At 42.6% G+C, this 27,815-nt stretch overlaps 1 protein-coding gene across 4 annotated transcripts in view; it reads right to left on the reverse strand.

Moving 5' to 3' along the window:
- LOC114454075 (histone-lysine N-methyltransferase 2C-like) overlaps positions 1-27,815 on the reverse strand; it is a 62,917-nt gene that overhangs the window by 9,175 nt on the left and 25,927 nt on the right. For 3 of the 4 annotated variants that reach the window (XM_028434212.1, XM_028434210.1, XM_028434209.1), the window contains 19 exons: positions 26,685-26,821; positions 26,483-26,619; positions 26,146-26,385; positions 25,632-25,828; positions 23,886-23,973; positions 23,356-23,695; positions 23,075-23,283; positions 12,822-13,054; positions 12,636-12,764; positions 12,451-12,558; positions 8,575-9,138; positions 8,310-8,501; positions 8,121-8,243; positions 7,889-8,050; positions 2,448-2,565; positions 2,268-2,373; positions 2,026-2,201; positions 1,833-1,945; positions 1,624-1,732 (listed from right to left, as the gene is read on the reverse strand). In XM_028434212.1, coding sequence (XP_028290013.1) covers positions 1,624-1,732; positions 1,833-1,945; positions 2,026-2,201; positions 2,268-2,373; positions 2,448-2,565; positions 7,889-8,050; positions 8,121-8,243; positions 8,310-8,501; positions 8,575-9,138; positions 12,451-12,558; positions 12,636-12,764; positions 12,822-13,054; positions 23,075-23,283; positions 23,356-23,695; positions 23,886-23,973; positions 25,632-25,828; positions 26,146-26,385; positions 26,483-26,619; positions 26,685-26,821 — 3,481 coding nt within the window. The remainder of the gene's footprint in view (positions 1-1,623; positions 1,733-1,832; positions 1,946-2,025; positions 2,202-2,267; positions 2,374-2,447; positions 2,566-7,888; positions 8,051-8,120; positions 8,244-8,309; positions 8,502-8,574; positions 9,139-12,450; positions 12,559-12,635; positions 12,765-12,821; positions 13,055-23,074; positions 23,284-23,355; positions 23,696-23,885; positions 23,974-25,631; positions 25,829-26,145; positions 26,386-26,482; positions 26,620-26,684; positions 26,822-27,815) is intronic. The other variant, XM_028434211.1, reaches the window with a different exon arrangement.

A 27,815-nucleotide genomic window follows, 5' to 3' on the forward strand; every position in this document is an offset into this window, starting at 1 on the left:
GGTATACTACAGCATGTGAATCTATCAGTATATTTACTTAAGATGAATATTGTGTAGGTTTACATTAGGCTACATAATTAACACTTAAAGTAATTTATTTGCTAAATGACAAACAGAAAAAATAGCTCTATGTCTTGTTAAAATATGACCAGTCTTATTCATATTGTTGGTCTCTTTTTATTTAATATACCAATTACAGTATAAAGCCTAGAAAGGAGAGGATAAGAAATAAACAAAGGGAGCTACAGTCGGAAGCTCAGAGGAGCAGCTCTCTGCTCTCCTAGATAAAAACATCCACGAGCAGCAGAAAGGAGGAAGATGAAGATGAAGGTCAGAGTCTCGAGTCAAGTTCACTCTTTAAAACATTTTAAAGCTCAGATTTTAAAGTGTAACTGTTCCTCTAATTTTACTGAAATATCTTAAAAGTTGTCCACGTTTTATTTTAACTACTCAAAGTGGTTTGGCTGTATTAAATTAAGCATTAAGCTATTTTAGCTAATTATATTATTTTGTACCAACAAACTATTTCTATGTAACAAGACTTGCAGTATTCTAGTATTTACCTTAATAGGCTATATTTAACCTAAAAAATAGGTTATTAGTAAAACTATTATTATTCTATTCTAGGCAGCTACAGCAGAGAAGCAGTAGATAATCTATTAGCAAAGAAGATGAGACAGATAATCTATAGATGTATCTACAGATAAAACATAGCAGCATCAAGTCTATGAACAGATACAGAATCAGAAGTTCTGTCTGATTCCCAGAATGATGGAGAACAAGAAAGTCATGATGTAGCAGCTGTATGTGAAAGAGATGACACAATTAAAAAAATAGCAGTTATGTAATATCTAACAGCTTGTCATAAAGAAATACATCCAGATAAATCATAGTGAGGTCATCAGACTCTATAAAGACATGTCACTAAGGAGGATGCTGCGTTACAGAATGCTAACGCTCACTCTTCACTCCTCACTTCAAAATGACACTTTGTACATTTCTTTTATTCTGACAGAGGAAAAATACTAATCTATTATTGTAGATTGTAACTTATTTAAAACCTCTCCATGTGCGTCCATTCATAAGAAATAAAACTATAATGATTGACTGATCAGTGTTATAGTGTGAAACTGTACCAGTTCAAAGGTCAAGTCATTTTATTAAGATATTATCATAAATAAATATGCAATTACATTCAACTTGTGCCTGTAATATTTATTTTATAAATCTCACATTGCTATAATAAGGCAGCCATCAGTGCTACATGCTGCACAAAGTGTCCTTATTTTTCACTGAGCACCTGCCCCCCAAAATGTCTGTGTACGCCACTGTTTACATGTCACGTAGACGGTGCTACATAGTAAAGGTCACCTGATCACTATAGCTTCACTCACGCCACAGCTGTGTCTACGTGTGACTGATATATTTATGTTTGTTAGGTGTACATCCAGGTGTGGCGTAGGTGTGCAGATGCTTTAATGTGTATGTACATTAAAGCGTCTGTAGACGTGTTAACACATCTACAACCACGCAGGGTACGCGTTCACTTACATGTTCGTTGGACTGGTGCACATGAATTTAGAATGGATCCACCCCCCATAGAGTGTGTGTGTAGTGACTGACCTGTGGTCTGGCTCAGGGTTGTGTGTCTGTGTTCAGGGCTCATTGTGTAACTCACAGGAACAGGAACTCTGAGCAACTCAGCCATTGCCGCCATCACACCAGGAACATTCTGAGAACACACATTATTAATAATCATGCATTGGATTCGTGTCCACGTGTATGTGTGTGTTATTACTATGTGTGCATGTCCACGCGCGTGTGTGTGTTACCTGAGAGGCTGCTGAGTTCAGAGTGATCGCTATGGTAACCAGGTTAGTGTTGGAGCAGGAGGGCAGGGCCTGAGCATTAGGCTCCACCTTCACCTCCTGTTTCACTGCAGTAGCTGAACACAAATACAGTGTCACCAGATATAATGGTCACCAGATGATCTGATACACCAACATGTATGCTGTGGGCTCTGACCTTTGCCCCTGCTGCAGGGCATGATGGGAAAGGTGGGCGAGGGACAGGGCGAGGGCGGCTCCATCTTGATGGCAGTGAGGGGGGGGTACCTGCTGAGCTCCTGCTCCACCACGCTGTCTGGAGACGAAGAGGGCACGTAGCTGTCTGGACTGTCCCGCCCACACTGCTCCACAACTCTGAGGACAAGCAGCCACCATCACACACCGAACCCACCAATTACCACAGAAGGGGGCGGGGCTTACCTCAGCTCCTCCTGCAGGTTATGGGGCGGGGTCGGCAGGGAGGCGGGGACGTCCACCATCTTGGATCCATAGGTTAAAGACAGTTTGTGCTTCAGAGCCAACAGGCCTGTGAGGGGACAGGAATTAACACAATCAGGCTGTCAGAGCACTTCCTCTACATCATGTGTGACTCACGCTCACCGTCCGTCCTGCTCAGCTCGTCTGTGGAGGCGAAGCCATTGACCAGCTTCTGTCGGACAACAGGCGGCGGAGTGGGAGGCAGAGAGGCAGGAGGAGTGGGGGGATTACTGAGATGGTTCTGTTCACAACATACCAACACACCATCATCAGTACCAGTACAACCACACACACACACACACACATATATAACATTATACACCAGTATAACCAGTAAACAGACATTATAAACCAGTATGAACCAGAGGTTAGTGATGCACTGAAAGTTTGCCACAGAATGTTTTCAGATAAAAAAAAAAAAAAAAATTTGGCTAAAAAGCGTCTGAAACAGGAAGTTGTGATGGCGTCCAGCACACGTGTATCTGGCTCTGCCAAGGCTAAGGATGTTTGTGTGTAAACATGTACAGCCAAAATACTATCACTATAACACAGAGTATCGTCTGTTTATAATAAACATGAGTGTGATATAAATGATTATTGTGAGATAATATGAAGCAACAGATGAACAGGACAATGTTGAAAACATCAACCACTGCTAGCGGCCATGCTAATGTACGGAGCTGCTGACAGGAAGTGACACAGCAACAGGGAAAAGTAAAAAACAACAACACTTTCAGCGTGTGTGACATTAGCAAAGGCAGTGACACTTTTAAACCAATAGCAGAGCTACTGATATGTGTGCACATACGCAGAGGTTTCACAGCACAGAAGGAGTTTGTAAATGCACATTCAGCAATTTGCATTATCTGTGGATTTATATTACAAGTGTGCCTCAAAATAATATTTGTGAAGTAGAGCGTGTGCATTTCAGAATTTATATTACAAGTTTGCATAAAATATATATCTGCAAAACAGATTGTGTGCATTTGTGAATCTAAAATACAACTGTGAAACAAAGCATGTGCATTTGTGAAAATGCCCTGCAAGAGTTCATTCATTATGATACTGTTCTGATTCCATAGCTCAGTCCCTCAGCGATGCCTTATTGCAGACATTCGCATTAATGACCAGGGAGCTGGGCAGGCTAATGTCGACGATAACGCTGACTAACATTGCGTTCTCTTCCAGTTGAGCTGAGCCAGACCTTTGGCCCAGCGGCATTGCAGGCCTTGGAGCGTAGCGTGCAGGTTGGCCAAGCAAGGCAGCAGTTTGCCAGTTTGAGCCAGACTCCCCATGCCCCTCTTAGGCAGGGACATTTGGCAGGAATGGATGCAGATCACCCATACCTGCTCGTCCGTCTGGGCAGCCCAGAGGCCTGCAAGTCACAGTGCAAGGAAATCGGCAACACCGTGCAGCCACAAGTCCATCTGCTCAGGGGCCAAGGGATTCTGCACCTAGTCGTCGCCCCCCAGGGCCACAAGGGGCAAGGGGGGGCGAAACCTGAACCTCAGGGGCCGGTCGTCGGACTCTTTTCCCAAGAGCAGCTCCTCTGCTGGGAAGAGCAGACCAAAGACCCTTGGGTAGTGTCCACGCTATCCAGAGGTTACACATTACAGTTCCGACGCCGGCCCCTACATTCAGCGGGATCAAAGGCACTGTGGTCAAAGATCCCGTAAAAATCCCTTGTGCTATGGACAAGGTTTATCAGTTCAGGGTTCTGCCGTTTGGGCTATCCCTGGCCCCTCAAACATTTACCCTGTGTGTGGCAGCTGCTCTGTCACTGTTACAGGCCAACAGAGTTTTCAATACTCCTCTATCTGGACGACTGGCAATCTAAGCCTCAAGGTGAATTATGCCAGGAGCAACCTTGTACCCAGCCAGGTGGTGAGGTACTTGGGGCTTGTGCTGGATTCATCAGTAATGCGGGCCTCCCTCTCTCCAGAGCGAGTCTCCGCCATCCTAAGCCTTCTACGGCATTTCCAGCATGGCGCCCTCCTGCAGTATGGCCTGGTCCTGCGACTCATGGGGATGTTGGCCTCGGCATCCATGGTCATACCACTGGGGCTTTTAACACTGCGCCTGTTTCAGGTGTGGATGAACAGCTTGCATTTAGACCCCAGCCACCACCGGCACAAGGTGGTCAGGGTGTCTGCCCAGTTGTCTCCTTACCTTCCGGCCCTGGAAGAGGGAATACTTAATGTACCCTTGGGGAGGGTAGCATCCCGCCGGGAGGTTGTCGAGACGGACGCCTCTCTTATGGGTTGGGGTGCTGTGTGGCAGTCCAGGACTGTCAAAGGCCTGTGGAGTGCCCAGGAGAAGCGGCAGCACATAAATGTGTTGGAACTTCAGGCTGTATTCCTGGCCCTCAGGCACTTTCTCCCTGTTCTGAAAGATTGGCATGTTCTCGTCCGGTCAGACAACACCTCAGCTGTGTGCCACATCAACCACCAGGGTGGTACCAGATCTCTGACGTGTCTGCGGGTGGCACAACGGCTCCTCACGTGGGCTTACCCCAACTTCCTGAGCCTCTGGGCAATGCATGTTCCAGGTCTCGGGAACACTGCCGCGGATCTCCTCTCCTGTCAGAAGCCTCCATCCGGGGAGTGGAGACTTCACCCAGAGGTGGTGACTGTGACATGGGCCACGTTTGGCAGAGCAGCAGTGGACCTCTTTGCCTCAGAGGCAACGACTCACTGCCCTCTCCGATTCTTTCTGGGAGAAAAGACCAGCCCCCTCGTGTGGGACGCCCTGGCGCATACCTGGTCGGACGGCCTACTTTATGCATTTCCTCCACTCCCCCTCATACCAACAACGCTTCACAGGGCCCAGCAGGGTGGTCTCCGCCTGCTTCTGGTTGCTCCATGCCGGCCAGGAAGACCATGGTTCTCGCTGTTGCTCAAACTCCTGCGGGGGACACCGTGACATCTTCCGGAGAGGAAAGACCTCCTGTCTCAGGTCAACGGACGTATATGGCACCCGAGCCCGGGTCGTCCGAGGCTGTTCTTGTGGCCCCTATAGTTGTGGACCCACTTTGGGCTTCCTGCGATAGGGCGGTTGCCCACACAATTTTAAACTGGTGAGCACCATCCACCAGGGCGCTTTACGCTAACAGGCGGAGGCTATTTGTGGAGTGGTGTGACTCTCAAAACAAGGTGCCGGGGACATGTTTAGTGGTGGCAATACTGCAGTCAGTTTTTGACAAAAACAGGACTACTTCCACCCTCAGGGTGTATGTGGCTGCTATCTCGGCCAATCATACAAAGGTGGATGGCCAGACAGTGGGATCACATTATCTGGTCAAGCAGTTTCTGAAAGGGACTCAGAGACTCAGACCATGTCGGGTCTATGGGTCGCCATCATGGGACTTGCAAGTTGTCCTTCAGTCCCTTTCCCAGCCACCCTTTGAGCCGCTGGGACACACTAATTTGAAGTGGCTGTCTCTCAACACGGTGTTTCTTTTTGCTGTGGCAACGGCAAAACGTGTGGGGGAGCTGCATGTGCTATCAGTGAGCCAGGCATGTCTACACTGGAAGGCTGATGGCTCTGGGGTGAGCCTCAGGCCAAATCCTTCGAGCGGTTGCCCCCTCATCATGTGAACCAGCCAATCAAGTTGGCTGCCTTCAGTCCTCTGGGCTCCTCTGGGGGAAGGGTGAGCCATCAACACTGTTGTGCCCCGTGCGGGCACTTAAGGCTTACGTGGAGGCGACAGCAAGCCTACGAACGACAGACAGCCTTTTCGTCTGCCATGGAGGCTGTAGAAGGGGGACCGCACTTTCTAAACAGAGACTTTCTCACTGGGTAGAGGAGGTCATTCAGTATGCCTATAGGGGACTGAACATCCTGGTGCCTCAGGGCATAAAGTGCCATTCTACTAGAGGCATGGCTGCGTCATGGGCCGCCTTGAGGGGAGTTCCCCTTCAGGACATCTGTGCTGCAGCTACATGGTCCTCATCATGCACCTTTGGACGTTTCTACAGGGTGAACGTTGCTGGTGTCCAGCCTATGGCAATGGCCGTGCTGTCCACAGCTTCAGGCCTTGAGTAGGTGAGGATTCTTTCGTGACCTTTCTGGTATAAGTCATCCAGTGCTTTAAGCACCGCCTCTGGCGGTCAGTAAGGATGAAATAGAACGAGAGTTACGTATGTAACTACGGTTCCATGAATCCTGGATGACCGCCAGAGCATCCTGTCACTCAGGATCCTTGTGTCCTCACGAGAAGATTTTGACAGGAACAGATCACCTGATGACACCGGAAGATATAGGCTCTCCGGGTCATCCAGGGGTCACAGGTGACTGTTTATATAATTACTCAACCTGCGTATGCGCGAGATGGAACATCCAGTGCTTTAAGCACCACTTCTGGCGGTCATACAGGATTCATAGAACCGTAGTTACATACGTAACTCTCGTTCTCTGACTCAATGCTTCGTTTACGCCACTTCTGCTTTTGATGACATGCACAGCGCGGAATACAAAATGTAGATGGAGACCAACGGAGGCGAGTGACAAGGAGAACAAAAAAAACGACGTAAACTATTGAAAGTGCGGGACCATTATAAACTAAAAAACAGTACAATGCATATACTGCAGAACAGAATTAGCTTTCCATAACAGCACTTCTTTAATGCTCCTGCACCCAAGTCAAAAGCATCGAGCCTGCCGAGCGGACCCAACAGGTACAGTATGCCTAATGTTAATGTCACGTTCACTAAAGTATTTAACTTATATCAGTGATCGCTAGTGTAGATGTAAAGAACACACACAGTTGAAAAATGGCTGATTAACAGGGGAAATAGTTTTAGTGGCCACATGGCAACACATTATGTGAAAAAGTGTATTAGGGAAGTATTGTTAGAAAAATAGTTAGTTTAAGCTTCAAGCACATTATTATGATAGTGCCACACACACATGCACACACTCTTTCTTTCTTACACACACACCTGGTCATTGTTATCTATTTGTTTTGGTATATTATATTAAGGACAATGTATTAGGTTCATTCATTTTAATTGTATTGCAGAGAGTAGGGTCATCAATTGTAGATCACACCATAATATGTACATTAGCCATTAATTTTAAGCCTAGTAATCAATAAATAACAAATAACTATACTCTACTACTTTGTTCCAGTAAATCTCAGAGTGGTACTTTAAACAGCTTGGTACAGAGCGCTCCGTCATGCTGCTGAGTTCACAGACATGTTGGACGATGAAGAATTCCTGAAGATGATCTCCACTTTCAATCCAATCCAAATGCACTCTTTTCTTTCTTTAAAGAAGCAGCTACCAGTCCAGTTATGTTAAGAAAAATGTTTATCTTAAAAAGAATATAATTGGTTGTTCATTTAACTGACTTCTATTATTTGTATTACTATTAAATTAAAAAAAAAATTTTGATTAATTGCCAGAATAATCGATAGAATACTCGACTACAACCCAACACTTGTAGATGACTGTTTTAATCGATAAGGAAACAACTGTAACTGGTCTGAAACCAGTCACACTGAAGCTTTGTTGGTGTGGTTTTTCAGAATAAGAGTCTGAGGGAGTTTTCAGAATAAGCACCTTGTAGATGAGTGTGGAGTAGTAGTCGGTGGCTCCGCTCAGCGTGGCACTACCAAAAGAGCCACTGAGGAGGGAGTCCAGGCCGAGGGGGGAGGAACCGTAAGGCGGGAACAGACGGAGGTCCACCTCCAGGACGGGCTCCATCAAGGGCAGCACCGACAGCTGGGGTCAGAGGTCACACACAGGTCAGGGCTCACACCTGACCAGGAGTAAAAATGAATAGTTACCTTACCTGTCTGAGGTGAGCTCTCAGCTCCTCCTCCTCCTCTTCCTCCTCCTTTCTCTTCCTCTTGTGTTTGGGAGCCGTTCTGCTCACTATTGTCTTCTTCTGCATGGACACGCCCACCGTTGCCCCCTGCATCAACACACACTTCATTCCTATCCCTCTGCTCTTCTCCCAATCACCATGGTAACCACTCACCGAGTGCTCGTCCTCCTCCTCTGATTGGACGCTCTCTGATGAGTGATGGCGGCTGGCAATGGGCGGGGCCATGCGGTGCTTTAGCAGCTGTCTCATAAGTTCTTTACCTCTGTCGCCCTCTAGAGGAGAGGAGGGGGAGGAGTCCATCCTGACTCCACCCCCTCCACAGGCAACGCCCTCCACGCGCTCCTCCTGAAGAACAGATTCGGCAAGATTATGACATCACACACACCTTACGTCAGCGACCATCAGAACAACTTTTAACCTTAAAAGATGGAGCCAGCACAGGGTGGGCGGAGCTCTTGGGGAAGACCACATCAGATTGATCCAAGCTGTGGTGGGTGGGTGTGGAGGAGGAGTCTGAGACAGCTGGAGTGGGGGGGGCTGTGATGTCATCGGAGTGTGAAGAGAGTGGCGTCCTGACTCCGCCCCCACCTGAGTGGTCATCTCCCTCTCTGCGGATCCTTTTCTTTGGTTTGTCGTTGAGGACGTCAGCATAGAGCATGCAAGGGGAAGGGGCGTAACCGTCCTGAGTAAACTGGAGGGAGGGGGGCCTGGCTCTCCACATTTGAAGAGTGCCATGAGCCTGGGCGGGGTCAGGAGGAGGCCGGACACTCTTAAGGAGACCCTGCTGCTGGGGGGGGGGTCTGTGAAGGAACTCCTGAGGAACCTCAGAGGGAAACAGGGACGGACCTGGCTCCACAGTCCCTCCAGTACCTGGACCACATGGGGGTCCCACCCTGGGTGGGGGTGGGGCCGGAGTGGCTCCTCCCAGGAGACTCTGCTGCTCCAGATCCAATCTCTGCTTCAGGACGTGCTGACGCTCCACCTGAAGGCAACACAAACCAACAGTCACTGCATGAACCATAACACCAGCAGAAAGCACAGCTACGTAGCAGACTTCCGTGTGTCCACATCCACTGGTCTCAGACAAAGTTTTTATCTGTTTTTATCTTGTTCAGTACAGCGTCCTTGGGTAACCTGAAGAGAGCTTTTAAATTTAATGTATGGCCAAATACACCGGTCTATAACTAAGTCAGCTACCAGGAATATATGTCTGTTTATTATATTAATATGTACTTCTCTTATGTCAGTGTTATCACACATGACTAGTGTTCTGTTCCCGCTGCTGACCATAACATTCAGTTCAGCTATGGTGGTCCAGAATCCACTAGTTTGTATACATTTTAATTACCTATCACTGTAGTTCTGATTGTTCACTTTATTCTTATGTTTCACCACTACTGTGGAACAATGAAGCAGCTATAATTCTATAAGGGCATATGTACACCTTAATTTTTCTCTTTTGCTGGACTTACTCTTTAGTTGGTGCAAGATGTTTAGATGTTGGTCATTAAGAGCTCACTGCTTTTCTTTTTTTTCTTCCATGAGCAACCTTCTTTTTTGGGGTGGGGAGGGGTATAGTCACTGCCAGTAATACATTTGCCACCTACACTACAACGTTTTGTATCAGTCTCGTAAAACCAGTTTTTGCCTTATACAGCTTTAACACAAAACTGCTTCATGGTCTACCTTTTATACATTTCAACTCTCTTTGTCAAACTATATGGATAGGCATCTAAAATTGCTAAGTTGGAACGTCAGGGGCCTAAATCATCCTGTAAAAAAAGAAGGATCTTCTCACACCTTAAACAATTTAAGACAGAAATAGCATTCCTTCAGGAAACCCACATTCACAGCTCTGTAAGTGATCAACTTTTGTAGTGTTGGAGGGGCAACATTTTCACTCCTTTCAAGCCAAAGCCAGAGAGGTATCAATACTCAATCAAAATATCACATTCCATCCTCATAATGTAGTCTCAGACAAGTTCGGTTGGAAAAAGAGATCATCTCTGGAAAACTATATAATACACACAATGTTTTTGTAAATATCTATGGCCCTAATTCAGATGATGCGTCCTTTTTTTGAGAAACTGTTTTCACTGCTTCCAGACCTTAACTTCAACTGTTGGTTTGACCCAGTTTTAGATTGATCTGATCCTCTACCAATAATATGTATATATGCACTGTATATGTTTGTATAGTTTTCTTACACAATGAAAAACCAAATGTGAAGTCTAAAATGTTATTTTGTGAAGGAGGGGTAGGTGCCTATAAGCTCCTTGAACTTCTGCCTTTTCTTTTTGAGCACTTTTCTCTTTTAAATACATGTTATGTATTATTATTGTTTTTTATGTTGCTCAAATAAATAAATAAAACAAACTACAACTAGCAAATCAGTCTATTATTCAGACATTCCTCTCTAACTATGGAACCTGTGATGTGTGACTCTTTACATCCTAACGACAGAGAATATTGTTTTTTTTTTTGTTGCATGTCCATCACACCTATTCCAGGATTGACTGTTTTTTCCTCGATATTCAGCTTCTTCTGCTTGTCCATTCCTGTGCTTATGAAAGTCTAATAATCTCTGACCATGCTCCCATCACTCTGTCCATATCCCTGCCTGGACACCCACAGAGAAGCAGGCATTGGCAACTCTGAGCTGGCTGACATCGATAAACACTACGCCCTAAGTAAAAACCCAGACCTCTTTAAAACACGTGTAGAACTTCAAACCAAACTAGATCTTCTTACAACTCATTCTATTGAAAATGTTCTTCTAAAAAATAAGTCCATGTTTTACTTAAATGGTGACAAGCCTGAAAAATGACTTGCCATCCAACTCAAAGGTAACAGAGTTGAAGTATACCAGAGATACAGATGTCCAATGGACTCACAACTTTAGACCATTTCAAAATAAATGACTCGCTCAGAGACTTCTACTCACAGCTCTACTCCTCAGAGCCTGGTGTTAACCATAACGCTACCTTCAACTTCCTAAGAAATCTTTCAATTCCCAAACTCTCTACAGACTGTAGGAGACTAGATGAGCCCATAACCCAATCAGAAGTCGTCTTAGTCATTTCTTTAATGCAGTCTGGTAAATGTCCTGGCCCTGATGGCTTTCCAGTTGATTTTTTCAAGAAATTCTCATCTCTACTGTCTACACAGCTATCTGCAGTTGTGTCTGAATCCCACACAAAGGGCTTTCTCCCTCCATCGTTTAATGAGGCTTGTATAACGCTCATAGCTAAGAAAGGAAAATACACACTGGGCCACGCCTCTTATAGACCCATTTCTCTCTTAAATACAAATAATAAAATCCAAGCCAAGATCTTAGCTCACAGATTAGAAAACATACTTCCCACAATCACATCAGAAGACCAAACTGGTTTTATTAAAAATAGACAATCTTATTTCAATATACGGCGTTTGTTTAATATTATATTTGCTCTGAGGATCACTGCTCAATCAGTTCGGTCATCATCAGTCCCTGCAGGATGCTCAATTTACATTTGATTTTGTGACCCATGTTTTTCTGATTGGGGACATATTGAGGAATAATTTGAAGAAATCTGCAGGATTTGGGAAAATTTTTGAGTTCTTTTAACATTTTGAGAATTAAATCGACTGCCTGCTAATATTGTGGAGTATCATTGAATCTGTATACATCTACAACTGAATTAGTTGGTAATTTACACAATGATTCATGGTTTCTCTGAGTTTTTTGCTTTCTGCTCCGGGCCAAATTGGACGCTCTAAAGACCCGAATTCGGCCCCCGGGCCTTGAGTTTGACACATGTGGTTTACATGAAGATAGAGTTGAAAATCTGCAGCTTTAATATCAACCAAGAATATATTCAGCTTGGTCTAGTGTGTAGGGAACCAAACCAAACCAATCCAAGCTGAACTTTAACCTAAAGACCCTCTTTCTAACAGGATTAACCAAGGAGCAATACCAAGTGTGTTAGTGTCATTGACGTCCAGGCCTTCCAGGACACATTTAAAGCCACGTCGCTAATTTCCATCCTTCTTTGTAAAAGCTAAATATACGTTACAGCCCCACCTCCCACAGAAACAAAGGGTCGTCCTCACACTCAGACATGTGCTTCAGTATTTATAAATGATGTGAGCGTACGCTACGATCAGATGGAACAGAGAGTGATGTCATCCAGCCCGTTTGGAGGTGGAGATGAGAAAAACAAGCACACGCACATCGCGAGTTCATTTGATTAATGGTTGGATGAACTGAATTAATTGTGGTGGTCTTATTTTGAAGGAGCAGCAGTGAGCTCACCTCCTGCATCAGCTGCAGCCGCTGGCGTTCTTGCTGCTCTCTGAGACGCTCACGGCGCTCTCTCTCCTGGAAACCTTCACTGAACGGGTTGTTGTCATCAAACTTCACCTGCAAAGCACACAGCCTCCTTGTTAAGCCACGCCCACTGTTTGTGCATATCTGTTGTTGTTGTTGTTGTTGTTTACCTGAGGCGGTGCAGAGTCTGCTGAGGTAAAGCTCTGTATCTGAGCTGAGGGGCGGGTCATTAGCATCTGCTGCCGATTGGTCCGATAGTCCTTGATGAGCTCTGAGTGGTCCTTCTGCTGCTTCTTGATCTGTAAACAACAACATGTAAACAGCCTGCTGGACTGAGTGTAGTGGGGGGGGGGTACCTGCTCCAGCTGTCTCTGCAGTGCCCCCTGCTGCTGGCTGATGTATTGCAGCTGGGTAGTGTCCTGCGTGCTGAAGGTCCGCCCCGCCTTCTTAGCCGTCCTCTGTTTGGCACACAGAGACTTCCTAGACTTCCTACAGCTCATCATCTGGTCCTCCAGGAGGCGCTGCTGCATCTGTAGAAGCTGCTGAGTCTCCCCCAGCCAGTCCTCGTACTGACCCCGCTCTGACTCATCTGAGGAGAACACACGCACACACTGATTATTAAAGAGCTAGAGACTATTATTCATGCTTTTATGTCGTTGCGGTTGGATTACTGTAACAGCCTGTTCACCTGCCTAAATAAGAAGGAGCCGACAGTTAAGGGTGCAACGATTAGTCGACATTATTGACAAAAACCAGCAGTGCTAGGAAACCTATTGTAATCGTTAGGATTATTATTATAGTTACCTTTTATTGTTCCGTTGGTAAAAATGGTGCTGCAGAATAAACTGTGCAAGGGAGGGCGGTGCCCTTTGGAGGGTGGGTCCAGAACCCCCAGCTTACCTTTGATGCAAAAACTCACATATGTCTGCCAGCAGGTGGCGCTATAACCAAGGTCACAAATTTTGGCCTAGTTATGGCCTATAACTCCCACACCGTATGTTGCACATTCAAAAACTTCATATCCACAGATTCCCTGAACAGCACTGAATCAGCTGGGCTAGGCCACGCCTATTTCCGCCTAAACTTTTTGTCGGAGGATAATAGCGAAAACTGGAAAACCTACGTTTTCAAACTCCGCCTTGGTGTTTGGTCCAATCAACGTTGAAACTTGGCACGTAGAGTCTTCAGTTGGACCTGATCTAGAGTTCTGCGAATAATTTTGTTGGGGCAAAATATGCGCAACTTATTAACAAGTAAAGTTTTCTAGCTAGCTATAAAAAGGCAAACTGGTGCATAACTAAGTCTAAATAAATGCTACAAATAAGGGATATTTATATCTCTTAAATGGCAAGACTGATTTTTACCAAATTTGGTGGGTATGACCTTGGGTCGCTCCTGAGGTCATATCTCAAAGTTTTTAACAATTGGTTAAAGTGGACATGGCTTATTACATCATAACATATAAATAAACAAACATTTATTTCAGCTGAATTATATTGAGGGCTGTAAAATTTACAGGGTGTTTCTGCTGGCAAGTGTTAATTCATTTCAAATCAATTTTATTTGTATAAACCAATTTCCAACAAAGTCATCTCAACGCAGTTAGCAAAATATAAAATTCATAATAAGAAAGAAAAAACCCAACAAGATCCACATGAACAAGTATTTATCATCTAACAAAACCAACATCATAAACACCATTAAAGAAACATAAACAATTATTTAATATAACCTCCATACTCTCCCAACAACATATATCTCATGACACGACAGCACATCTGTTGTTTGTGTTGGAAACACAGAAACATGGAGAAAATGACAACAACAACAACTCAGAACATCCTCAGTGAGGAGCATCCACAAAGTCAATCCTTCCTTTTGTTCCATTCACTGTAGAAAGAACCAACAATGTTCTGACCTTAGCTTTGCTGAAGGTCTGCTAGCTCAGGTGTTGGTCTCCATCTTTTAAAAGATGTTGTTTTTCCTCAAAAGAAAGTTTCTTTATCGTCTCTAGCGCTGTCATCCTGACTGTAGTGTTATCCCGCCCACTAGCTAGAGAACGTAGCAGCAGCGGTCACATGGCATCGATTCACTAATGCACTGTGAACGTATGTATAGCATTTAGCATAGCACGGTTACGTCCAAAGGCAGCTCTCTACGCTGCCTTTGGACGTAAATTGTTGTCATCTTGGGGAACTGACTGAGCATGTGCTAACACATAAAAACACGCAATGGGAACAGATGCAGAGGAGCAACATGCCTTTGGGAGGAGGCGTGACCTCCCTCTGCCTTACAGCGGAGTGAGACTGTGCAGCTGTTCCAGGAAATAGCGCTGTTTAGTAATTTGGGCTATGAAACGCACAAAATGCTGACACTTTCAAACTTATAGGTACTGTAGGATGATGGAAATGGAAAAATAATTTGTAATTATAATATTATTACAAATCATTATAAATAATCAAAATATTAATTCACCCTTGGGTAGGCACTGCCTGCCTTGCCTACCCCGACGGCACATCACTGGTAGATATAGAAGACCACACAGACCACCCATACCAAAAATGTATATTTGCAAACACATTTTTGCCTCTAACTTTCACATTTTAATTCACATCTTCATAAACTTCATATCCACATGTTCCCTACATAGTCACATTTCCTGACATAGGCCACGCCCACTCCCTTAGGCATATTGCCCTTTATAAATCACTACACATCAAAAACCTACACTGTAAATGCTAACATTCAAATGAATTACATATAATAACCGAACCAAACTCAGTTTTCATCAACTTGCTATGAACACTACTTTTAAATAAGTAAGTAGTAATTTGGAGTTAGAGAACTTGCTTAACTTTATGTATCCTAGTTAAATCAAATTAGAAAAAATAATTTGTTGTACCCAGTGTCCTTCAGGCGTTCTTTCAGACATGTGCACATCTGCCTCGTCTACTTTGCGCTTCCTGAAACTGGAACATTCCCACACATGCACGTAACCAACTCATGGATGCTCAGACGGTGATTTTTTCAGCACCACTTGAATTACTTGTGTTTCACACACTGATTTGGTAAGTACATATTTTACTCTTTTGTTAACCATACAGTTGTTTGTTTTGTTATGTATAGTACTGTATGCCAGAGAGGACTGTGAATTAAATAATATTCAAATATCACTGCTTACAAACATGCTATTTGACTGTGACAGTAACTTAAACACTCTTAGAAACAAATTAAAACTACAGTTTATGGTAAGTTACTCTGTTTTTGGCGATATATGGCATTTTTAATTTAAAGTCACTATGTTGAGAGACAACGCTAGTAATTCTATTGGGAAGCAGGAGAAGTTTATGCTAGTTTGAAATCATAGTGAAGGGGCAGTAGAATTTACACAGCGGTGGTAACAGGTGTACAAACTAATGTGAGACGCTAGAAACGTAGCGTTCAGTAAAAAGAAGCCAAACCAAGTGAAGTCTGAATGTGCGCACGGTGCGTGAAGGAGAGAAGAAAAAAAGTCTGCATGCATGTGGAGAACAATAAATGTACATGAAAATGGAGCTCAAATGTTCAGACTTGTTTCTTTCTCTTCAGCATTGACTTATTTAGTCCAGTACATGACTTCATTAGATGTGCACGGCTGCTCTGAGCACGTATGTGTCAGTGATTTTCTCCGTATATACTACTTCCTCGTTTGATCAACCTGCACTGATCATTTGAAGCTATTTGAAAATACATTAATCAAGTTATTTCACCACTTCAAACATAGTCTAACAGTCAAGAGTCAAGGTCTGGTTGTACATTTGGAGCTGTTTGAAATCAATCATCTGTTCAGCATTCTTTCTAGTAGGGCTGTGCAATTAATAGAAATTTGATCATGATTTCAATCATTAAACTCAACGATTATAAAAATAACATAATCGAGAAAAAAACAATTATTATTTTTAAATTAAACATATTTTTAATTTGCTAAATAAAACAAACTTTGATGTTTTAGGATATCTACCAAGAATAAAGTGTGGCACACGTGAGTAAAAATGATTATTTTTTTTTTTTAGAACTTAATTTTTATTAAGATTTATAACATTGTACAATCACATTTATCACACTATATACTGTAAGTGCATGCCAATACTATACAGAAACTATTGTACAAATAATCAGACAAAATACATATATACCAGAACATAACAACAAAGACAAAACAAAAACAAACATCCACACTATGCTCATCTTTTTAAGATAACAAATCCATCATGGGACTCCATCTTTTAATGAACAACTCTTTCTGAAGCCTCAGAGAATAAGTAATTTCTTCCATCTGATAAATTTCTCTCACTTTCTTAATCCAATTAGAATAAGTAGGTAGGTCAGACTGCAACCACTTGATGGTGATACATTTGAGTGCAGCTGTCAGCAGAATTCTTAGCAGATATTTTCTGCTATTTCCTACAAACCCATCAGGAATTGTACCTAAAAAAACCACTTGTGGCTCTTTAGCAAATGGTTGACCGAATACTGTGTTGAGGGCAGTGAAGACATTATTCCAAAAAGGACTAATCTTTGGACAAGCCCAAAAAATATGAGTATGACTCCCAAGATCAGTACTACAATTTCGCCAAGTATCAGGATTTACTGGATTCATTTTTGAAGTTATTTCTGGTGTCCTGAAGTATCTTGTTATTATTTTCCATTTAAACTCTCTCCATGAACTGGAGTTGGTCACCAGGTGTGCTTCAGAGCAGATTTCATCCCACCTCTCCTCAGTAATTTCAGTGCCAATCTCAGCCTCCCACTTTATCCTTATATTAGACATATTGTTTGTATTCAAATTTAGAAATGCCTTGTAAAAATGATTGATAGTCTTTAGAGGTTGATTACCTTGTTGTATTTTTATAAGAATAGCCTCAACAGGTGATGGTTCTAACACTTTTATCCATTCTTTATGTTTTGTCAAAAAGCTTCTTAATTGTAGATATCGAAAGAAATCCGAGGAGGGAAGCCGAAACTGACCCCTTAATTGTTCAAATGACTTCAAACAACCATTATGCACAAGATGATGGAGTTTGCTAAGACCAGAAGTTGACCAAGTTTTAAAGCCCCTATCGATGGTAGACGGGGCAAAGCCTTGGAGGGAAGAAACATCAGAAAGGGCTGAAATTTCTTTTGGCAAGCCAAACGACTGCTTTATTTTACGCCAGATCTTTAGTGTAATCATGGTCCATTCACCCATACGAATATCTTTGAATGGAATGTCAGAGAAAGGGAGAGCCTCTAACGGTCTGCTACACAAACTTTTTTCAATATCGAGCCAACGGGTATCAGACAAGTCCTGCATCCACACAATCAGAGGTCTCATTTGAGCTGCCCAAAAATAGTGTTTAAGATTAGGGACAGCAAGTCCCCCTCGAGATTTTGATACTTTTAGGTCGTTTGCATTGCCATATAAATTTGGAAAACATCTTGTCTACCTCATCAAAAGCAGAATTTGGAATATTTATCGGCAGCATTTGAAAGAGGTATAAGAGTCGTGGTAGCACATTCATACGAATACTTTCTATTCGACCTAAGAGAGATAGAGGCAGGGCTGTCCATCGTTCCAGGTCTTTTTTAATTTTCCCTATTATCACCTTGTAGTTTGTATTATACAGATCAATTAGTGATGGAGGAATTTGAATGCCCAAGTATTTAATACCGTCTTTAGGCCATTTAAAGCCACTCTGGTCTTTAACGGTTTGTGATATATTTCCTACAATATCCATTGCCAGTGTTTTATCAATATTGACTTTATAGCCAGAAAGATAACCATAATTACTGATTAGGTCCTTAAGATGGGGAATTGTTGCTGTTGGATTGGAGATATATAATAGTATGTCATCAGCATAAATCGATAACTTATGTTGTTGACCATTTATTGAAAATCGCTGGATATCATTGTCGTCTCTAATTAACTGTGCTAAAGGTTCAATACTTATATTGAACAGCAGGGGCGAGTAAAAATGATTATTAATACTAACTTTGAGTTATTTGATATAGGACATAACGTGCAATAAGTGTTTTTGTTTTGTGCAAAAGTGAACATTCTTGATTTTAACGTTTGAAGGATTTTATTTACTTTTAAAGTATATATTTTACGTCATTTTGGACAAAAAATAAAAAAAATTTTGCCTAACAAATAGTTGTTTGAATAATCATGATTTCGCCTAGCCCTACAGTTAGTAATCACAGAAACTGTCGCCACGGCAAAAAGCGCACACACTTGAACGCACTCAGCGCTCATACATGCAACGACACAAACGTTTCCACTATCATTGTGTTTATGGGTGATTTCTAATGATTATAAATCACATTTCTGGAGTATTTCTTTTGGTAAATAAATTTTTCTGACACACGTGTTGTTTTTGTTTATAGAGGCTTAAGTTTTCTGTCTAATAGGCGGCCGACCGTTTTGCCTGTGTGAAGTTCAGAAAGTTTGGTGACTTGGCAAACAGAACCTCATTGCATTTTTAATTTTAAAATATTTATTTTTTATTGTTTGAAATGGCAGTATCGAATCTGATACCGTGGTATTTTTATGACACTGCGGTATACGGCATTATCGCCCAAGCCAACAATATGGTTGTTTGTATATTTCAAGTGAGTGATTTTTCTGCGTAATGCATGAACCGGGGCTTTTCATTTGTAATTTAATTCAAATGTTGAGTTTGTATTAACACAATAAAAATGTTTACAGGGAAGGTGGGATGTGTAAAATGAGATATTTAGATATTACCAATTATACTAATAAAATGAAAGCCCTGTACCTAATATAAGCCTTCACTATTAGAGTAAATACACAACAAAGTTCTTAATTTATGTCTGTTCTGTGTATTTTTAGTCTCCAGCACTTTGCTCTGTTGTCCTCAAAGATCTTCATATTCTACTCTGTGATGACTCCAGTGACGTCTACAACACTTATGTAAGTAACGTATTGAAAGAAGAAACATTCAATTGATTGTCAAATCATATTTACTATATTTAAAATGTCATTATTTTCAGTTGATCAGAATCAGGTGGATTCTGGTCATAAATGATCAGAATCTAACAGGTCCCCACGGTCATGAAATACATGGAAAAGTTACGTGTTTTGGAAATATAGCCTATTTTAATCCACACTTGTGTGTACATTGCATATATTTTGGAAAAGTTTTGAAAAAACATTGTAAAAAAAAAAAGTGTGGGAACCCTGAAATGAGGATGTAAATTGTCATTTTTCACTCTGAAAAACTTTTCCAAAATTAAAATACAAAGTGAATTAATTTGGCGTTGCACCAAAAGAAGGCCAGATTCAAAAGATAGTTGTGTGCTTCTTTTACAGGGTACAGTGAAAGAAAAGGAAGTGACCTCAGTGACAGTTGGGGTGCTGACTGTTGTCATGACGATGCTCAGCCTCTGAATGCAATGCAGCTCCAGCCCATCGTCATTGAGTGAAATACTGTCATGGACAATGTTGGAGACTTTTCCAGGCAGGCTGCCTCATATGTCCTTCACGTAGATTACCCACAATGCATAGCAAGCATGCTCAAGTTCATTCAAGCAGTCATGATTGGATTGGGAAACAAACCCCTCCCTCTAAAACTGCTTGGTTTTAAAAACAAACTGCTGACGTAGGCCAGTTGATACAGTGTCAGAATATTGTTCTTATTTCTATTCAAAATTTCTAATTTGAATTGTTGACTGTTCTGGGTATAATGTTCAACTGAAATTTGAATTTCAAATGTTTTTGTAGTGTTTGAACAAGAGTTATTTATTTTATCCATGTTGTGTAAACAATGAAACCAGTGTTGATCACTATTATCAGATAAATCTGAGCTGATTTTTGTTTGTTTCATGTTGTTACTTATACTATGTATAGACACCAAACATAACCCTGAGCTACTTCAGTAACAGTGATTATTTTATAAAGATTCTCTGAGATTTGCTCTGAAAACATTGTTTCTTGTAATTATTTCAGCAACATGATTGTTTTATATTGTGCATTTTTATAGAGGGAGCTTATTTCTTTAATGGTTTTTTTGTCCAAAACTTGAACATGTTGCCAGGTCAGTAACAGTTTTTAATTGCTAATGTTTAATTAAAATAATGTAGTACATACTCAAAACTGACTTGTTCGGCTTAAAAATAGTTGTTTTCTTACATTACTGTAAAAACTGATCATTCTAAAATGTACCATTTAGAATAGTATGTTTGTAATCAAAATGCTGATTGATCATTTCATACTGAGCATTAAAAAGATCTTTAAAATGTCCTTATTAATAGATCTATGTCTAACAAAACATTATTTTGTACTATATTTGTTTTATTAACTTTTAAAAATGAGACTACTTTACCATTTTACGACCCGTGCGCCGCCATCTTGAAATCACGTGATTGATGACGTGTTAGCCACGGTTAGCTCATTGTGTTCTATTGGAGTGAATTATTCAGGATCATTTAACAGCTTTTTCAGTTAAAATAACAACTTGTGCTGCTTTGGGTTGATCTAAAACATCAATAAGGACATTTTATAGGTTTTAGGCCACATTTATAAAAACAGTGGAGGATCCCTTTAACAGAACAGTCTTCAGCTTGTCTAGTGCTAATGTGTCCTGTTTAATGCATTGTTGAGCATTTTAAAATACATTTTAATTCATTGAGTTTTTTTCATTCATTGTGTTTTTGGGGGTCATTACTGTTAATGTGTTTTTATATCCTGTTCTATTCTATTGTAGAATTGTTTTAGAAAACTAAAGCGAACTAAGCTATCACTTGAGTAGTGAAATCTCACAATAAATAAGTTATTGCAATCTAATGTATTTAAGTTCATTTGAGTGCTGCAAACTTAAAATAAACAAGTTACTGTAATTCAATTATTTAGGTTAATTTAAGTGCTGCAAACTCACAAAAGTTAAGTTAATCAAATCTAATTCATTTATTAACAGAAATTACTTTTTTAAGGCAGCAAGTTTGCATATTTTTTTTAAGTAAAGTCAACTTATTATATTTTACAGTGTACTTTTTCAAACTCCTCCTTGGGGTTTTGTCCAATCAGAAACTTGGCACGTAAAGTCTTCAGTTGGACCTGATTTAAAATTCAGTAAAGAATTTTGTTCAGGCAAAATATGCACAAAGTAAAGTTTTCTAGCTAGCCATAAAAATATGAACTGTTGCATATCTCTGTCAAAATAAATGCTAACAGCAGCAAATCTAAGATCTTTGGTTGACATGTGACTGTGGGTACCAGAGAAATTTGAATAATTTATGCCTGTAGGGGGCGCTGCAAATATGGGAAACGTATATCTCTTAAAAGGCAAGAACATTTTTTACCAAATTTGGTGGGTATGACCTTGGGTCACTCCTTGTATCTTGAAGTTAATCGTGATTGGTCAAAGTGGGCGTGCCTTATTACAACATAAATTATAAATAAACATTTATTTCAGCTGAAGTATTATGTTGAGGGCTGTGAAATTTACAGGGTACATACCAAAAAGTGCACCTATAGGTGGCGCTATAATGGGTGCTAACACATTTTGGACTTTAACTTTCACATTTTAAATCACATCTTCCAAAACTTCATATCCACCTGTTTACAGCAAATAACATGTTGGCCTGTGTCCTGACGCTCGCCACTAGTCCATCATCCTTATTGACGTACTTCCATGGGCTCCACAAAACCTGGGGGCCGAGTGGTGCGGGAAGGCTTGGCCCCCTTTCATAACTGCTTGTAGTTCTAGTTCATTTATTTATTGTTTTTATTTATTGTCATTTTTATCGTTATCGTGATAAATACCAAAAATACATTTTTAGTCTATATCACCCATCTCTAGTCTGGGAGCATTTCACCCTTGAAACAATAAAAAAGTTTACCTCCCCCAAGCTAAATTTAAAAGATTGTAGCAACATAGAGCAAATAATTATACGATTTATCGCCCGATGAGTCGATTCATTGTTTCAATAATGACTAGTTGAATATTAAACAGTTGTTTAAATTAAATACAGTATGTTCTAAACTCTGACCCCCACCATCAGCACAGACCATATTACTGCTGGTCTGAAGTATCTCCATGGACTTCCTGTTGCCTTCAGAGTGAACTTTAAAATTCTGGTCCTGACTTTCATGGAGCTTCATGGACAGGCTCCAGATGATATCAGAGATCTGATCCAGCTCTACACTACAGCTCAGAGTCTGAGGTCCTCAGGTCAAAACCTGCTAATGGTTCCTGGAACCTGTAGTAAAACCAGAGGAGACAGGTCTTTAAAGCTGTTGTGCTTCTTCATCTCTGGAATGAACTTCCTCAGTCCTTTCACTCCATTGACTTTGTGGAGACTTTTAAAAACCAGCTAAAGACTTCTTTATTAAACAGGCTTTTTAGAGCCAATAGATCTGCTTTATGATTGTTCATCTTATTGTTTGTATTTTATTGTGTTCACTGTAAAGCTCTGTGTGACCTCTGTCTGTGAAAAACACTATATACATAAAGTTTATTTACGCACGCGCACACGCGCACGCGCACGCGCACGCACACGCACACGCACACGCACACGCACACACACACACACACACACACACACACACACACAGGGGGAGGAGACTCACTGATGAAGCCTTGGCTGAAGCTGGGAGGACTGGGTCTGACCAGGGGAGGGTTGACCTTCTTCTCCTGGGACACAGACACACACAGTGAGCTCCAGCGGGGGTTTGCATGATCTCCGTGTTCCTCAGGAAGAGGAGCCACCTGTGACATCAGTAGAGCGGGCTGAGGAGGAGCAGGAGGAGGAGGAGGAGCTTCAGGGAGCTGCTGGAACCTGAGACAGGAGAGGAGGAGTCAGGCAGAGGTCAGAGGTCAGTGGCGGGGGGGTCAGGGGGCGGGGTCTTACCTGTTGATGATGGGGTTGCCCTGAATCATCACCTTGTTGATGCCCTGCAGGGCCACAATCTTGGCCTTCATGATGGGGTCTGAGATGGAGTCAAAGTCTGCAGGACGCACAGGCTGAGGGTTCAGGTCCTGGCTCTGGGTCTTACCCGGCTCAGGTCCGATCAGAGCCTGCATGTGTTTCTGCTGCTGCTGCTCCTGACGCTCCTGATCCAGAAGGTCCTGCAGCAACAGAGGCTGCTCCTCCAGCAGCAGGTGTCGGCTCTGGCTCTGGTTCTGATTTAGGGTGGAGGGTCCTGGATGTGGAGGTCCAAAGGCTCTCTGCTGGAGGACAGATGGAGGAGCTGATGGAGAAGAAGAGGTTCAAAACAAGGTCATTCATCATGACAGGAGCTGTAAACACCTGAACGTTACAGAGCCCTAACCAGCTGTAGGGACCTTTGAGGACCTTTAGGGAGGTACAGTTGATCACAGCCTTTACTGTGGTCATGTGACAATAAAACCCTAGTGCATTGTAAACAGTGGTGGGGTTACCTGAGGTCAGGGGGGCAGGGCCTGTGGCAGTCAGCCCTGGTGGCAGAGCCTGTTCATTGGACTTTGAGGAGGAGCTAAAGTCGTCCCCCTGCAGGAGAGAGAGAGAAAGGCGGGACATAAAAAGTCTGATTAAAGCAGAAAACATTAATTTAGTTTCAGTCCAAATTTCAGCTAAAGACAAATTTTAGTCAAGTGAGGCTACGTTCACACTGCACGACTTGATCTAATTCTTTTTTTTTGTCTTTGTCTGCACACGATGTCAAAGGTCAACATTACAAGAACTGAAATCTTCTATAGACAGCAATGTATGTTTTGTTATTGCAATTAAATAAATTAATTGATTTTATTGTGTAATCAAACCAGTCTGGTGACCAGTGTGAAGCTTAGGTATAATGGTGGTGTCTGTGGACAGAGGGAAGGAGTGAGTGGTAAAACCTAGAACAGGTATTTACGATCAACGTGTCTAAAGTTAAGCCCAGTTTTACCTACAGTCTAAGACATGTCAGTGTATCATAGACCAGTGTATGTGTAAGAACCACTACTGTAAACCCAAGCTCTGCCCTGGACCTGAAAATACAGCCAGGCTAGCAGAAAGAGTGGGGGCCAAGGTTCCCCAGTCCACCCCCCCACAGCCCCAAGGAGCCGAGGACTCAGCGCACCCCGCCACCGACCCCAACCCCAAGGCCCCCCTGCCAACACCTACCACCCTATAACCTGTACAATGCAATTGAAAAACAAACTGAAGCCTTTCAGGGAGGTGAATTTAAAATAAAAAATTGAGAATGAGGTTGCAAAAGTGTGCACACCGTCTTATAACTGGGGGAGGGGATCATGTTAAATGGAGTCAGCACACACCTGACACCATTTAAAGTGTCTCTGATTAACCACAAATAAAGTTCAGATGTTCTAGAAGCTTTTCCTCACATTTTTGTAGCCACATTTCCGAGAGCAATCCATAGTCCTCAGAGAACTTCTAAAGCATCAGAGGATCTCATTGTTCACTGATATCAGTCAGGTGAAGGTATAAAAGACTTTCTAATGAATTAAATATAACATGGAACACAGTGAAGACAGTCATCATTAAGTAGAGAAAATCCCAACGGGCTATGTCCCAAGTGGGCCGCCCTGCTGCAACCGGCCGAGCAGGAGAGAATCCTGCACCCGCACCAGAACAGGCCCGCATGGCGCCACGATACACCACCCTCCACAACAGATCCACAGTTATCCTATTATATCATTAACAGGATAAGGATTTTTGTTTTACTTGGTTGTGTACAGTATATTTCAAGTTCTATTGGTGTGTTTAATTACATTTTTAATGAGTGTTTCAATTGTCTTTTACAATCAATGTGCTTTAAAAAAATATATATGTATATCGGCTCCCAAAATCAGCTTTAGGTATCGGCCATCAGCAGAAATTTTTTTTTTAAAAATTGGTATCTGCATCGGCCTTTGAAAATCCTATATCGGTAGACCTCTAGTTTGGAGCCACAAACCGTTCACACTGGGGTCTGATACAGGTCACATTTTAAACAGTTAAGGCTAGCAGAGTGAACGTAGCCTAAATGACATTAAGATTTTAGTCGATTAAATCTATCAAGGATATAGTCCATTCAAATATAATGCATAACATTTGTTTTTAAAGATTAAATTCCAATTGATCTGCCTGATATTGCATGTTATTAGAGTTTGTAAACACACAGATTGGATGTGATAACATGATCACATGTAAGGAAAACACCTTACCTTGATGTGGGCGTCAGCCTTCCTGGCCCCGCCCCTGGGCTCCGCCCCATCCTGCAGGTCACCCCCGTGGTCGGAGAACGGATCCCTCTTCTCCTCCAGGTCCCGCTCTGGGTCTGCGTACGCTATTAAGTCAAACTTTCCACTCAGCAGAAAGTCGTCCAGGTGGAGGTCATTAGGACCCAGATCCAGATCTTTACCTACCACAGAACCAAAACCAGGTCAGTAACAAACACACTCATACATGGAAGAGCTTAGGACCCAGATCTTTACCTGACCACTGTTTATTCCTTCAACATAAACACGTTAACACACGACTACAAAGAGTCGTTAGCTAAAGGTTTAATGCACATGGTCCTTCTAAAGATTCTAAACTCTCTCTATGTTAGCGCTAACAGGCTAAGCTAATGACTTTGTGTGATGAGTATTAATTCAGTGATACATTTCTACCAGATTAGCTCAAAGTTTAGCAAGCACATTAAAGCTTAGTGAAGTCCTTCAAAATAAAAGCACTAACCATCCTCAGGGTCCAGGTTCAGGTTGAGGTCTACCAGGTCCTTGACCTCCACGTCCTCCAGGTCCTTGACAGCAGAGTCCTCCAGCTGCTCCTCCAGCTGATCCAGCAGCGCCCCCTGCAGGCCGGGCCGGTTTAGAGGGAGGGGGGGCCTCAGCCGGTGCCTCAGCTCGATGTACGGCTTTCCCATGATGCTGTGTTGCTGGAGGAGAGGGGGGCGGGGCAGGAATGGTGGGGGTGGACCTGTGGACCAATGAGTCATACCAGTAGGTGTTCTAGTGCAATTGGTGATCATGTTATGTAGTAACTGATAAGAAAAAATTGAAGGTAAAGAGCTCACCTGTCACAATGAGAGTCTGAGGACATGTACCAGTCAGCCTTCTGACTCCGCCCCCAACACTGGGTGAGGGAGGGGGGCACTGGGAGGACTGGGAGGGCTCCTGCAAGACTGGGGGGGCTACAGGAGGAGCAGCAGGCCTGAGGCAGAGAAAGAGTCAGTCAGGGATCAAGATGGATTCAGGGAGCAGGTCTGAGGGTCTCACCTCAACATCGGCGTACAAACGGTGAGGGTGGGCGGAGCCTCTGTGGGAGGAGTCTGCATCATGCCAGGGTAGGGGGGCGGGGGCTGAGAAGCCTTCTTCTGCTGCTGCCTGAGGATGAGCTGACGGAGCCGCTGACGCTGCACAAACAACCACCGTCTCACTGACCAATCACAACCCTCCATCACCATGGAAACAAGCCAAATCAAACCAAAACAAAGATGGTGGTGCCGGAGAATAACTAACGCGAGTATCTCCTCCGAGTTTCAAAAGTGCAAGACAGTGTAGACACGCGCTCATTTGTTGAAGGTTGCTGTTCCCCGTAACCCTCGTCTATCCTGGATTTGACCGGACGGCAGAGCTTCAAAGGGACAAGGAGGAAACACCCGCCGTGACATCAGCGGCAGCCGCATGCGCGCACACACGTGATGAGAGAACATATTTACATACCACTGTGATAGCCTAGCAGTCTGTCCTGATTTGTAAATTAAACAACATACAGTGGGTACAGAAAGTATTCAGAGCCTTTTAAAAGTTTCACTCTGTTTCATTGCAGACATTTGCTAAAATCTAAAAAGTTCATTTTATTTCTCATTAATGTACACTCAGCACCACATATTGACAGAAAAAAACAAAAATTTAGAGTTTTTTGCAAATGTATTAAAAAAGAAAAAGGGTCATAAGTATTCAGACCCTTTGTTCTGTATTGAGTAGAAACACCTGGGAGTGTGTGGAGAAAACAGGCACTGCTCATCACCTGTCCTATACAATCCCAACAGTGAAACATGGTGGTGGTAGCATCATGCTATAAGGGTGTTTTTCAGCTGCAGGAACAGGACGACTGGTTGCAATTGAAGGAAAGATGAATGTGACCAAGTACAGAGATATCCTGGAAGAAAACCTCTTCCAGAGTTCTCAGGACCTCAGACTGGGCTGAAGGTTCACCTTCCAACAAGACAATGACCCTAAGCACACAGCTACAATAACAAAGGAGTGGCTTCAGAACAACTCTGTGACCAGTGTTGACTGGTCCAACCAGAGCCCTGACCTAAACCCAACTGATCATCTCTGGAGAGACCTGAAAATATCTGTCCACCAACATTCACCATCCAACCTGACAGAACTGGAGAAGAT

Source organism: Gouania willdenowi, chromosome 20 (genome assembly GCF_900634775.1).
Source record: "Gouania willdenowi chromosome 20, fGouWil2.1, whole genome shotgun sequence".
Taxonomy (NCBI): Eukaryota; Metazoa; Chordata; class Actinopteri; order Blenniiformes; family Gobiesocidae; genus Gouania; species Gouania willdenowi.